This window comes from Belonocnema kinseyi, chromosome 5, assembly GCF_010883055.1.
Source record: "Belonocnema kinseyi isolate 2016_QV_RU_SX_M_011 chromosome 5, B_treatae_v1, whole genome shotgun sequence".
In the NCBI taxonomy this organism is placed as follows: domain Eukaryota; kingdom Metazoa; phylum Arthropoda; class Insecta; order Hymenoptera; family Cynipidae; genus Belonocnema; species Belonocnema kinseyi.
The window spans coordinates 27,620,665-27,634,889 of record NC_046661.1 but is presented as its reverse complement, the minus strand read 5'-3'; the positions used below and the strand labels follow the sequence as shown (position 1 = coordinate 27,634,889).

At 39.3% G+C, this 14,225-nt stretch overlaps 1 protein-coding gene across 5 annotated transcripts in view; it reads left to right on the top strand.

The window, feature by feature from the left end:
• The window catches only part of LOC117173485 (transcriptional regulator ATRX homolog), a 241,022-nt gene that overhangs the window by 225,890 nt on the left and 907 nt on the right, over positions 1-14,225 (top strand). For all 5 annotated transcript variants that reach the window (XM_033362091.1, XM_033362092.1, XM_033362090.1 and 2 more), the window contains 3 exons: positions 10,368-10,559; positions 10,835-10,954; positions 12,984-13,148. In XM_033362091.1, coding sequence (XP_033217982.1) covers positions 10,368-10,559; positions 10,835-10,954; positions 12,984-13,148 — 477 coding nt within the window. The remainder of the gene's footprint in view (positions 1-10,367; positions 10,560-10,834; positions 10,955-12,983; positions 13,149-14,225) is intronic.

Genomic DNA, 14,225 nt, shown 5'->3' with positions numbered 1-14,225 from the left:
AAGAAGCTCTGCGCGCGATGCGTGCCGCGTTTGCTCACAGTGGACCAAAAACGAATTCGTGTGACAACTTCCCAGCAGAATTTGGCATTATTTTCGCGTAAGTCGACAGAGTTTTTGCGCCGATTCATAATCATGGATGAAACCTGGATCCACTACTACACTCCTGAGACAACGCAACAGGCAAAACAGTGGGTTCCACCGGGCCAAAGTGCTCCGAAGCGTCTAAAAACGCAACAGTGGGTCGGAAAGGTTATGGCCTCCGTATTTTGGGATGCACATGGCATAATATTCGTGGCCTATCTTGAAAAAGGTAAAACCATAACCGGAGCATACTATTCATCATTATTGGACCGATTGAAAATCGAAATCGCCGAAAAACGACCGCATTTAAAGAAAAAAACCTCTTTATCATCACGACAATGCGCCTGTTCATTCATGCTTAGTTGCACAAGCAAAATTGCATGAAATCGGCTTCGAATTGGTTCCTCAGGCACCGTATTCACCAGACCTGGCCCTCAGCGACTATTACTTGTTCCCTAACCTGAAGAGATGGCTCACCGGTAAGCGTTTTTACTCAAATGAGGAGCTCATAGCTGAAACTGAGGCGTATTTTGGAGACCTCCGATTGAGTACTTTTCGGACGGTATCAAAAAATTAGAAAATCGTTGGACTCGCTGTATCGACCTAAAAGGAGAGTATGTTGAAAAATAAAACCGACTTTGGCCAAAAAAACGTCTCCGTGTTTCATTTTTCAGGGACTTATCAGACTGCCTAGTATGTACTACCTCACAATTGAGCATGTGGCACGAATTTTAGAATCATTTTTCCGAAGTAACTATGCTCTGCTACCAATGTTTTTATTGGGACATGTTATGTATATTTTCTCATGTGTAACAAGGCGTAAAGCACATTATAAAAAAATATATTTAAACATATAAAGATTACAGCATATCGTCCAATTGCACGCATCCGAAACATAGACTGATTCATACTAATACTACAGAACTAAAATGAAAAACAGATGGCGTTGGATGCTTGGCGGTAGGAAATTATAATTTGAAATCAAACAGCAGTAACAGGAAGTGAAGAGGGGACGAGGAACTAAAATGATGAAACAATGGTAAGAAGGATTATAGTTGGAAAATTCAAAGTAGAAGTGGTTTGTGTATATCGATGAAGAGGGGAAGAGGAAGGGGATTTAGAAAACTATAGGCAACATATACATACTTAACTACTTAGTTAACTGAAATTTAGGGAGAAAGAAAGGGAAACTATTCGAATTGTTCGTAAATTTCAAATCAGCGTTTGACTCAGTGAACAGAAAAGTGTTATGACGGGCAATGGAAGAGAGGAGAATAGTAATAAAGCTGATGGAGAGCATAAAGAAATGTTTAATGAAACCAGGATTAGGGTGAAGATAGGAAAGGAAAAAGGAGAGGTATTTTGGACAGGAAGAGGTCTAAGGCAAGGGTGCCCTTTGAGTTCGTTCTTTTTAACATGCTGTTAGCGACATAGTTCTGTTAGCGGACTACGAGAAGGGGATGAATCTAAGGATAAGAATATTCAAAGAGTATGTAGGAGCAAAGGATCTGACGTTAAACGTAGAGAAGACCAAGGTGATGTGTTTCAGAAATAGGAAACGATAATCGATTACGTTTGGAAGATAAAGGGACAAACAGTGTAATAGGTTGAGGAGTTCTGTTACCTAGGTTTTTGGTTTAAAGCAGGCGGGGGAAACGAGCTGCAGGCGAGGAAAATAATAGAATGTGCGAGTAAAGTAATTAGTCAAGTATAGGGTATAGGAGAGAGAAGGTTCAAGGACGACTCGATCCATGCGGTATCGGTGAGACAACTCAACTGATTTGTCGCGGGACCAATACACTGCTTCGCACACACGTGAGACTCTAACCTTAAAATGGAAGGGAAGCTTCATTTGCACGAGGCGTTTTTTTCTAAACGCTTCTTCGCATCTTATCTTTTTTTCAAATCACCACGTTTTTAGACCTTCTGAACCAGAAAAACAGCGTTTCGGAAATGTGAGTATGTGTTTGTGCGTATATTTTTAGTTTGTAGCACCATGACTTTCGAAAGAATTTTCATATCTCGTATTGTCACGTCAACAAACTTGTATCCTTCGTGGAGCAATATCATGTTTAAGAATACTAGTATAGCTTTAAGAAAGTAGAGAGCATGCATGAGCGATTTCTGAGATGGATAATGGGGGTTAGCTGGAGTTGCCTAAGACACACGTTTAGGGAAGAATTAGGGACGGAAAAAATGGTTACTAGACAAATTAAGAGAGCTTGGAAGCTTAAAGAGAAGTTAAAAAGGAGAGGGGTGTAGATTAGCACAGGTATTAGAAAGATGTGCAAGAGAGGAAGACGGGCAGTTGAGTACTTTAAATATCATCAAGTAATACACATGAGAGATTGGTATGGGTTCTAGATTAGACAAGTGTGCCAAAATACATCTGAAGAAAAGGAGGATTGTTAGCGTTCCCTAGGATCCCGAGCTTGTGAATATGAGTGTTATTAGACACCTGGACACTGGAAAGACCTATACATACCTGGTCGTACCTCAAAGCCATATTCAGGACGTAAAATCAGTGAAGGAGTCCCTTCAAAGCAGATACAAGCATCTTGTTTAGAAGATTTGATCTTCAAATCTGTTGGCGTTGTACAAGGTTTCGGCGACTAAAATTTCTGCCGTCCCGGTTCTACTCTACTCGTTTGGGGGGCGTCAATGGACGAAGAAGGCGTTTAGGGCCCTTGACATCGCCACGCGTAAGATCATGCATATGCATAAGAGCTTGCATATCAATTCGCCTATTCCACGATCATACATTTCACGCCGTCAAGGCGGACGCGGACTTCCGCAAATGACAGAGATCTTTTCCTAAAAATGGTCAGGAATGACATGATTGACAAAGGAGCGTTATTTTACAAAGCCGCGAAGCAGGCGGCCGAGACCCTTGTCCTGCATTTTAATATCCGAAGTGAGGAAAGTGCATTATTCCATCTAGATGTTTCTTTTCTAAAATCCGAAGTCATCAGGGCTTAATTCAAGTACAGAGGGTTTCATTTTCGTGTGCCACGTCGGTGTAATTTCCACCTTAGTACACCGCGACCGCATTTTATGTCAAGAAGTTCTCAGCGGTTGGTGTAGAGCGTGTCATGCACGCGCTGACAACTTAAAGCAGATACTTAGTTACTCGTCCACGCGGGAACTACGTATCTTTAGAGATATAATGCGGCCTTACGAGTGCGTTAATACCATCTTTCTCGCTCTTACCGACTACAACATCACTGATAAGGAGAAGGGTAAGGTGGAGAGGTATTAAGACCTCAAAAGAGAGCTGCAACGACTGTACCCAAAATATTCGGTTAAAGTAATTGTCCTTGTAATCCGTGCCCTCGAAGGTGTGGAGCTATCACTGCCTCGTAACCTTAAAGCCACACTAGTGTGTCAAAAATATACAAAGGCACTTGCGAGATGGATGCAGAGAGCTGGCATCCTTGGACGAGAGGCAATCTGGGAAATTCGAAATGGTAGGAAGAAGGGAACAAAATGAGGTGGGTCTGTACAAAAGATGGAATATGATGGTCAAAAGCTGAAGAAACTAGAATATCTGTAAAGATTCAAGAAAAAGACAAATGGAGTAGTGTGGTACGGTTTAGCACGGGAGAAAGAGTGAGAGCTTGCAGATGTTAAATGGATGAAGAGGAACATTTGTGTAGATTATGTGGATACGAATTAGAGTAATAGGCACATGTATTAGAGAGATGTACAGGAGAGGAAGACGGGCAGTTGAGTGGGTTAGTGTATAAGATGGATTTTGGATGGTAATGGACAGGGGGTGATGTGAATGATAAGTTAGAGTAAGGACGAAATGTAAATATACATACGTATAGGGAGCGGAGGCCCTCAAACCCGTAAAAGGGAGAGATTAAATATACATACATCTTCATACATACAAAAACGGTTAATATATTCTTTGCATACACTATGCAGTCAGAAAAATAGATGTGTGTATTCTATTTTATATCATTGTATTTTTGTATAATTATCGAAAAACATCTGCTTCCGCAAATGAAAATTGTTTAAACAAGTAGAAAAAATTAAAAATTAAAAATTTCCCCATGTTAATTGAATAGGATTTTAAAGTGCCCAGTGGCACGTGCTAATATCGGAATTTCGAACGAAAATTAAGGATTTTCTTTCTCCAGAAATAGAAACTTCATGGGGGGTAACTTGCCCTGTAGCTCGAAAAGCGTTTTTTAGGCGTTTATATATATATATATATATATATTAAAAATTTGTCCTAAGGACAACCGCAGGATTTCACAGGGAGTGGGTGCTAATCTGAAAAATTGCACTAGCTCCCAGCGAAATCGCGGTAAAATTTCAGCCACAACCACGTCTGTAACGGAATCAATACGACGATTCGGCAAAAGTTTCGTGCACCGTGAGAACACGGAGTGATCCAAGGACTACCGCATTATGAATTTTTCCCGCAAGTGTTTTAACATATTGTTGACACGCAGGGATGCTTTTCAGGCTATTAACGAGTGAAAGCTTGGCACCTCCAAGAGCGCCGATGATAAGGACGATTAATTTAACAGAATATTCCGGGTACAATCGTTGCAACTCCCTTATAAGGTCTCTTACCTATCTTTCTTTTCATTCTCCTTGGCTATGATGTTCTTGTCAGCTGGTTGCCGAAAATTCGATAACGAACATGATTCACTTCTCGAAGTCAAGAAGAACCATGTATAGCCTCGAGTGTGCAACAGAAACAATTGTCGAGAATATAAAGTTCCAGTATATGTAGCACTTCTCATTCTCGACAATTGACTCGATTTCCCTAGGAGCATTTAGAGGAGTGATATTAAGGTTAATGCCGTAAGAGTGACAGAGATGGTAATCAAGGTCTCTTAGTGCCGCATTGTGCCTTTGGATGTAGGTCGTTCCCGCATGAGTTGGACAAGTAGTTAGTATGTGAGCTAAATGCTCGGGGTGTGCATGGCACGCCCTGCAACTATCATCGCGAATGTCTTGGCCCAAAATGTGGCGACGGTATGTTAAGGTGCAAATGATACCGTCTTGGCATGCCTAAATGAAACCCTCCGTACCAGACTTCAGTCCGGGCGATTTAAGAAAAGCAAACATTAGCTCACACGACATTGACTGATTCTCCACATTTCTGTGGAAGATACCGTGCATCCTTTTATCGAGGAGCTTTTCACGAAAGAGTTTCTCTTGTGTTTTCTTAATCTAGGCTTTCAGGTGTGAGTAATGGAGATAGATAAGATTTGATGCATTTTGCTCTCCCCTAATACTGAAGTTAAGTCCGAGTGTTTCAGCAGCCTCCTCCGCTGCTTTGTACAGAAACGCTGCTTTGCCCACTTCTTCGTTATTCCTGACCATTTTAAGAAGAGGGTGTCTTCCATTTGCCACTCCATGTGCTGTACGCAGAATAATCCTGTTGTGAAGACATTCAAGACTCAATATTCCGCGACCACCTTGACGGCGTGCGATGTACAGTCGCGGAACAGAAGACTTAAGATGCATGCTTTTGTTCATGTGCATAACCTTTCTTGTCCCGATATCAAGGGATCTGAGCTCATTCTTTGTCCATAGAACTACTTTAAATTAATAGAGTACTACCGGGACGGCAAGCATGTTCGTTACAGATACTTTGTTCCTCGCCGACAGTTCGGAAGACCAAATATGCCGGATGAGACGTTTGTTTCTGCTTCGGAGGGCATCTTTTATAGATATCACATCCTAAATGTGGCTCTGTGGCACGCCCAGGTATGTATAAGTCTCTCCAGCGCAAAGGTGTCGTATAGCGCTTCTATCAATGAGCTCAGGATCTTCGGGGATGCCATTAAGTTTTCCTCGCTTCAAATAAACCTTAGCGCATTTGTCTAACCCAAATTCTATTACAATTTCTTCAGAATATCGTTCGACAATCCATAGAGGTAGATCTAGTCGCTCTTTGTTTATAGCATAGATCTTAAGATCGTCCATGTAAAATGCATGAGTGATCTTGTACTTTCGATCTGCAGGTTTGCCGCATAAGTACCCGTCGGAATGGTGAAGTGCTAGAGATAGTGGCAATAATTTAGGGCAAAAGAGGAGTGGGCTCATGGTGTTGCCCTGAAAGACACCTCTCTGAAAGGTGACCTTGTTAGTTGTCACACAATTTCTTCCAGATAAGATAATAAATCTCGTTTTCCAAATCTGCATCAATCTCTCTATGGACCTAACGATTTGCGGATGAACCTTTAAGCTTTCCAAAAGACAGATAATAAGTCTATGGGAAGTCAAGTCGAAAGCTTTCCGATAATCAATCGAGGCCATCGATAGGTCACGCTGGTAGAATGCTGCATCTTTCCAGACACATCTATGGATGAGCAAGTTCTCCAGACATCCTGCTACGCCTTTCTTTGAGCCTCGTTGTTCATACATTTCTTGCCACACAGGTTCAATTGCCCGAACAATCCTATCATTTAGGATAGCTGTGAATATCTTATACAGTGTGTTAAGATAAGTGATTGGCCTGTAATGCTTCGGGTCAGCTAAGTTGCCTATTTTCGGTAGGAGTATTGTGCGCCATTTACCAACCACTCCGGAATCGGCTCTTCCGACTTTAAATATGAGCTGAAAATACGGGCCAAATGCTGATGGGTTGAAGAAAACCTCTTCCACTAGAAGGTTTTGATACAATCTGGTCCCGATGCGGTATAGTTCTTCATACCGCTTAATATTTTTTTCTCCTCGGTATTGATGGGTAGGCAAACTTGATCAGGTGTTATGAGGGCATCACACAGCTCCTTGAAGTTATTTATAATTTCTGAGTCTTCGTCCAGTCTATGCTGCACTGCGTAGACTTTTCTCCAAAATACTTCGAACTCCTTTGGTTTGGGCGGGTGGTCGACAGTAACTTGAGGTTCTTGGAAAAGTCGAGATGGGTCAGAGAGTGAGAAAGATGGTAATAAAGCACTCCTAAGGCCGCATTATGTCTGTAGAGATACGTTGTTCCCGCGTGGGCGGTTAACTAAGATAGTATGTGTTCTAAGTTGTCAGCGCGTGCATGGCACGCTTTACACCAAACGCTGGGAACTTCTTGACATAAAATGCGGTCGCGGTGTACTAAGGTGAAAATTACACCGACGTGGCACACGAAAATGAAACCTTCTGTACTTGAATTAAGCCCTGATGATTTGAGAAAATCAAAAGTTTGCTCTTTTGACAAGGACTGTTCTTCTACATTTCTTGTCAAGTAGCTTCTGACGGAATTTTTGAACGTCTGCTTTCTTTATTTCGGATTTTAGAACAGAAACATCTAGATGGAGTAATGCACTTTCCTCACTTCGGATGTTAAAATGCAGGCCAAGGGTCTCGGCCGCCTGCTTCGCGGCTTTGTAAAGTTTGCTTTTATCAGAAGCATGGATCCTTACGTCATCCATATCGAATAAATTAGTGACCTTGTGGTGGCGATGATTAGTGTCGCCATAGATTTATATAGAAAAATTTCGTAAAAGCGAGAGATAGAGGAAGAAGTGTGATTAAAAGAAGGAGAGGACTAATCGTGTCGCCCTGAAAGTCGCTCCTGTGGAAGGTAAGGTTGTTCGTTTTCACAGAATATTCTTCAGATGAGATAGTAAATCTATTTTTCTAAAGAGGCATTAATCTCACTATATGTTGATTACCTTTGAGCTTTCGAACAGATAGATGATAAGTCTAGTAGAGATTGAATCGAGAGCTTTCCGGTAGCCCATCGAGGTCATTGACAGGACGCGCTGATGGGCTGCTGCGTTTCTGCAGACGCACCTGTCAATTAGCAGGTTCTCTAGACATCCTGCGAAACCTTTTTTGAGCCACGTTTTTCGTACATCTCTGCCCACACAGGCTCAATTCTTCGAACAATCCCTTTGTTTAGGACAGCTTTAAAGATGTCGTACAGTGTGTTCAAACAAGTTTTTGGCCTGTAATTCTCGGGGTTAGAAAAGCTGCTTTTTCGGTAGTAGTATACCTGTTTTTAATTTTAATCTTCAAATACAAAGATAAATAACCTAAGCATGTGGGTATAAGTGTTAATAGATATCCTTACACAGGATAGACCTACACATACCTGGGCGTGACTCAAAGCCGCATTCATGACGTAGCATCAGTGAAGGAATTTTTCCGAAGCAGATACAAGCATCTTCGACATATTTGGTCTTTAAAACTTTTGGCGTTGAACAAGGTACCTGCTACGAACATGCTTGCCATCACGGTTCTACTCGTTTGTGGTGGTTCCATTGAGGAAGAACGAGCTTACGGCTGTTGATATCACTACGCGTAATATCATGCAGATGCAAAAGAGCTCGCATGTTAACTCGTTTACTCTGCGATTATACATCCCATGCTCTCGGATGTTGCGTATGCCAAAATGAGAAGTTCCGCGTGCCAAAAACTTGCCAAGGCACTTGGAAGATAGAAGCAGAAAGCCGTTATCCTCAGGTAGCTTCGTATTCTCAAGACACACGAGGGTTTCCTCTGCCTGTCTTTGTGATATCGTCGTGCCCATCTCACTAGAACTTTATATTCTCGACTATTGTTACTGTCACGCACACGAGGCCTGACTTAGTTCTCCTTGACTTTGAGAAACGAACCATGTACTTTATCGAATTTTCTGCACCAGACGACAAATCGTCCTGATTATCGGTGTTCTTGTAGGTTTCAAATTTTCACTGGTTAATAATCTGAGAAGCTTCCCTGCGTGTCGAAGAAATGTTAAGACACTTGCGGAGCAAATGCAGAAGGCGGTCGTCCTGGCGTCGCTTCGTATCCTCAGGTTGCATGAGACTTTCTGAATCGTCTTACTAAGTCCATCGCTGTTAGCCTCGTGTGGCTATGGAATGTGGTGATGTACTGAGCAAGGGAGGTTATGCTCACTAACTGCTCAACCGTGCATGCAACTCTAGCAGTGTAGGGACAAAGAAATAGTGCGCGGGTACTCACGCGCATATATTGCGTAATATTAGGAAATGGTTTACACGCCACGGACTTTTTACGCTTGGATTCCCCTTATATATGCTGAAGGCAACTCCCGAAACTGTGGTTTCCTCGAGAGTTTGATGCAATATTTTTATGATTAAAATTTTTTAATATATTTAATTTTAACTAATTAAAATTAATTCATTAAATACCATGCGTGCATACAAACCAGATGGCATAAGTACTTAACCCTTCCATTTAATATAACATTATTTTATTTATTATTACCATCTTATTTTTTGGTTACTCATAGTATCGTCTTATCCACAATTTGAAAACTGACAAAGGATCTCAGAAAATGTCAAAGCCTTAGTGAAAACCCAAGGATATGGAAATTATTAGTGTAACCTTAACTTAAAGTAAGTTTTTTATTAGCTTTAGGATTAGGTGTGTTATTATTTGTTATGGCAGTTATTTTCTCTGTGGTTTGAACTTTCATCAGTTCTTTTGTCAACCGTCAAGCCTGAAATAGGAAGGTACTGAGGTGTACGGAAACATATGACTGTATTGGCTATGTGTAATTCTTAAATTAAAATTGAGAAATGACTGACAGCGCGCCAGGCGGCGACTGCAGAATTAAGGGTGATGTCAATTGAATGGGACCTCTCTGGCTACGCGTATAAAAAGTTAAATTATTTAAATTGTTTGTTTAGAGTAAACTTACAAAAGTGACTGTGGGCAAATTTTTGTTGATTCGCATATTTTGGAGCACTGAAAACAATTAAAAAGTAGTTTTTGAAATTAATATTTGCATTCGTAGGTACTTGCTCACAGTCTTTTCATTTTGGTCTTATTATGACAGTTGCACAGAACCTTTCTCTTTGAGAACCGGCATGAACACGCGTACGAGATAGACAGTAGGTTTCGTCAGCTGGGAAGTAACAACACTGAACAGAGCCTCCAACTCAATCTATCAGCTGACTAATTCAATTTACGAAAGTTTAAATATGCCTGTACTCATGAAAATGAAATCTTTTTATTGTATTTCGTATGTATAATGTACGTCTTTTACTGAAACAGTTTTAAATTTAATTGCGTCAGATCTTTTTAAAAAATCAAAAAATTATAGTTTGATTTTTTAAGGCCGCCAGCACAATATTTTTTAAATTTAAATGTTTTAAAATAAAATGATCCAATTCTAATACGGGATTTTCAAACTGTTATTTGTAAACATGTTGAATTTTAATATTTTGTTTTCGAAATTATTCATTCAGACAGCGAGGCTTTCAATTTAAAATTGTGTAATTTTTGATGGCTTAAATTAATTTTCGAGTGTTTCAAAGTTAAAGAGTACTTGAAATCAAAATAAATGTTTTCAGTTGGACGAAGTGCTCGACGAGGAGGACCGAAAAATTGCATGGCAGGAGTATGAAGACGAAAAGAAAGGAAAACCTGTTATGCAATTTCAACAACATAACCAATTTGGATTGAATCCAATGGCCATGAACAACCTGTTGAATGGACAGTTAAACATCGAAATAGAAAATATGATGAATCTATACAAGTTAGATGTAAGTTAAAGTTTCTGTCTCTCATATTAAATTATTGGAACTTGAAATAAGATTTATTGTTTCATCAAATTAATTACATTAGACATTCTTTCATTTAAGTGCCTACAATATTATTTCTTTTAAGGCATATCAAGCCTATGTTTAGCTTAAAATTTTTTTAATGTAACGCAATAAATTTCCACAAATTGTAAAAAATATTATATTTTGTAATTTTAATATTTTTCAAGTAGAAATGTTAGAAAATTGATTTGAAAAAAACGTTTTCTATGTTTCAGTTTCCAAACTTAAATCCTCAACAGTTACGTCAACTGGCACAGAGTAATATCATGAGCATGTACAATTATGTGGAAGGACAGAATTTTGCGAGAAATACTCCAAATCAGTATTTAACACAGGTAAAACATTATAAACGTTTTATCCAACAATAATGGAAAAATTTTCGTTTAAATTCAAATAATTAGAATCAATCAAGTTGAATTAAAATTTCTAATACTACTATGGGGCCGTCCATATTTTATCCATAGTTTGCATTTACGAGACGATTCGAATCATCTATTGATGATCGTTTGATAATCTTTCAATAGAGGGTAAATTATTTTGCGGAAAGATCCTTGTTGCATCGTGACATGTATAGAAGGAATCTTGCTTTGGTTGAATGTTTTGAAATTCAGGACTTTGCTTTCCTCAATGGCAGATTCGATGGTGACTGGCCGTTGAGATACACTCGCCTCCCCTGCGGGAGTGGGCGTACTATTGATCTCGCGGCTTGTGCTCTTACTTCAAATAGTGTAATCGAAGATTTTTTTATTATTCCTATTGCCACTCTCTCCGACCAGCTTCCAATCTGAGTATAAGAGTCAACTGTAGGATTGTGTGGTACGGAGTGCGTTATTGAAGCGAGGAATACGAGTACGAGTGCGAAACATATGGAGACCGGCTGGAAGAGAGATATTTCCTAATAGTTTGTCGCTCTCTAACTCACACTCTTAGGAAAACGCCACGGTATTTACTATGAATAAGAATCGCATATTCTCTATTAGGGAAGCGGCGTTGGCAGCGGGTATGATTGCTAGGCCTTCTTCTTGTTCTGTGATGAAGAAATCGTGGTATGACTGGGCCCGCCTTTACAGTAGAAAAAAGCCTAACGACTTGTAAATTGTCTGGGTTCGCAGACGATAACAACTCTAAATATAATTCAGATAAAAAGGCGCTTATATCTCTTATGAACGCTAAGAAGGCAAATTACGCGAAGACTTTCCAGATTGCTATTGATGCAGCCAGAGTTTATACAGAATTATGTAGGCAATCGACTTTTTCAAGATTAGGCCTGCGTATGTAATTTTAATCGACCTGTGAATGTGGCAAGACTTCGCGAACTCGCTGTACGCAAATTTAAACGGGGAAAGGTCCAGGTGAAGATGGTATTTCTGCGGAGTTTTATAGAGCGCTTCCGGCCGTTTATACCAAATTTTACGTTGAAGGGTACACAATTGGATACGGTCCGGGAATGTTCCTACCTGGACATGCTTTTTGGAAGTTCTGGTACCTTTTCTTCGGCCTGCATCAAAAGGGTTACTGTCGCGAAGATAGCCGTGGTTTCATCTTTGCAAGTTATTCAATCCTCCAAGTCGGAATCTTGGCGCTCTCAACTAATTCTATATCAGAGCCTTAACTAAATCGTTAGTTTACGCTATAGGGATCGGGGGTTTGAGGTATTGTGATGAGGTAGAGGGAATCCACACGTACTTTCTTCAAGAGAGTTTTAGACTTGCCTTTACACACTCCAAGTTAGGCTTTGAAACTGGAACAAGGCCGTGTTCTACTAGCATACAACATATTAAAGAAAACCTTAAATTGTCTAGACATGTTTTTGGGTATGGGTGAAGAGCGGCTTCCTAAAGTTTGTTTAAAACCTCTACATATCATTGCATACTGGAGTAGGGCAGTTCCGAAGTCTAATTGAGTCCTGCTGCTAAAACATCTTATTATGTTGTGTGGAATGGAGTCCTTATGGCTTGGTTTAGACTTTGTAGGTTTACAGAACAACAAGGATTAAATCCTAACCAAATTTGAGGCCTATTTTAGAGATGCGGACCTATACATGCTGATGCATACATCCTCTCTTGAGGTGCTGCCTTACCTATGAATCGTTTCCATAAGGCAGCAGTAGCTTTATGGCGAAATACTGTTTAGATATGTTAGACTTCTTGCCTAGGTGCGTCTTATGGGTGACGTAAGGGGTAAATTCTCATTGGGAGATCTTTGTTTTGGGTACACTAAGAGGCAACTCTGCACAATCTACACCCTGAGTGCAAGAGAATCTGTTTTATTTATTGGCAGAATGCCCTATATATAGGGATATCAGAAAGGATTGTTTCGGGTTTGCGAAATTACCTAATAAAAATTGGATAACATTTTTTTCAGCAATATGCCCCTTTAATGCAACCACGACTTCAACAGCAGCAGGAGCAACTTCGACAGCAGCAGCAGGAACAAATTAGACAACAGCAATTGATAGCATTGCAACGGCAACAACAAGAGCGCTACGCGCAAATGCCACCTGCCCGTGCACCGACTGCTATGATAGATGTACGTTTATAGCAAATTTAAAAGAAATATTTATCTCTTTCAAAGTGGTAGGATCACATTTCTTTTCAAGTCTGCCTATAGAGTATTCATGCTAAAGTTATACATTTTTAATACCAGATTACTCATATGTATTCTCATACATTGTGTTTCCCATGTATGTTTGTTCTCCATATTTTTAAACTAAAGAGATATCTCGCGGAAATTTTAGGAATAGACAGAAAATAGATCAGCGCACGACGCCCCATCCCACTAAAGTTTGTATTTTGTTTAAATAATGCAATTTCATTGATTTAATTTATAATGTAATTGGGACAGGGCTATAGTGCCCTGGCTAATATTAAATGAGGATACTAAATCCCTATTCTCGATGATATTCTACATTAAAAATTTATAAAATTGCACGATATAAAAAAAATACAAACTCAAATAGTACATGCAGACATTCTATGTATTTTTAAGAAACTTCAGCGAGATAGCTTCTTTAACTTAAAAATAAGAATGTGGAAAAGAATATATAGAAAAATGGACAATTTATGATTTACAAGCTTTTTTGGAATAGATTATGTCTGGTTTTTATGGTGTTTTTTTCTTCGAAATAAAACGGCATGTATGATTTACGCGTTTTATCAGCCTCTTCTTAGTTCTGAAGGCAGCCGTTTATACAGCAGGAGCGACAGCGAATAAGCATGTACAATGTTTTAATAATAAAATAAGCCTGTATCCAAAACAAAACGTTTCAGACAGAATTTCCATATTATATAGTGAAAAAAACACAACTTTGTCAAAAAATGTTTTTAAGAAAAAACAATTATTTTACAATGTCATATACGTTTTAATACATTTCAAGCTTAAATAAACGATAATTAGTGTATATAGCGAAAAATTTGGTCCAGATTATGCAAAAAATATTAATAATAGACGATTAGAATTGAAATACGAATTCTAACTTAACTTTTACGCGATATTTTCTAGGTAGTAAATATTTCATGCATAAATTAATAAAAAAATTTAGTTTGAATTCATTTTTGCTTCGAAAGAAGTTCATTTATGCTTATAATGTGTTAAAATTTTCAATAA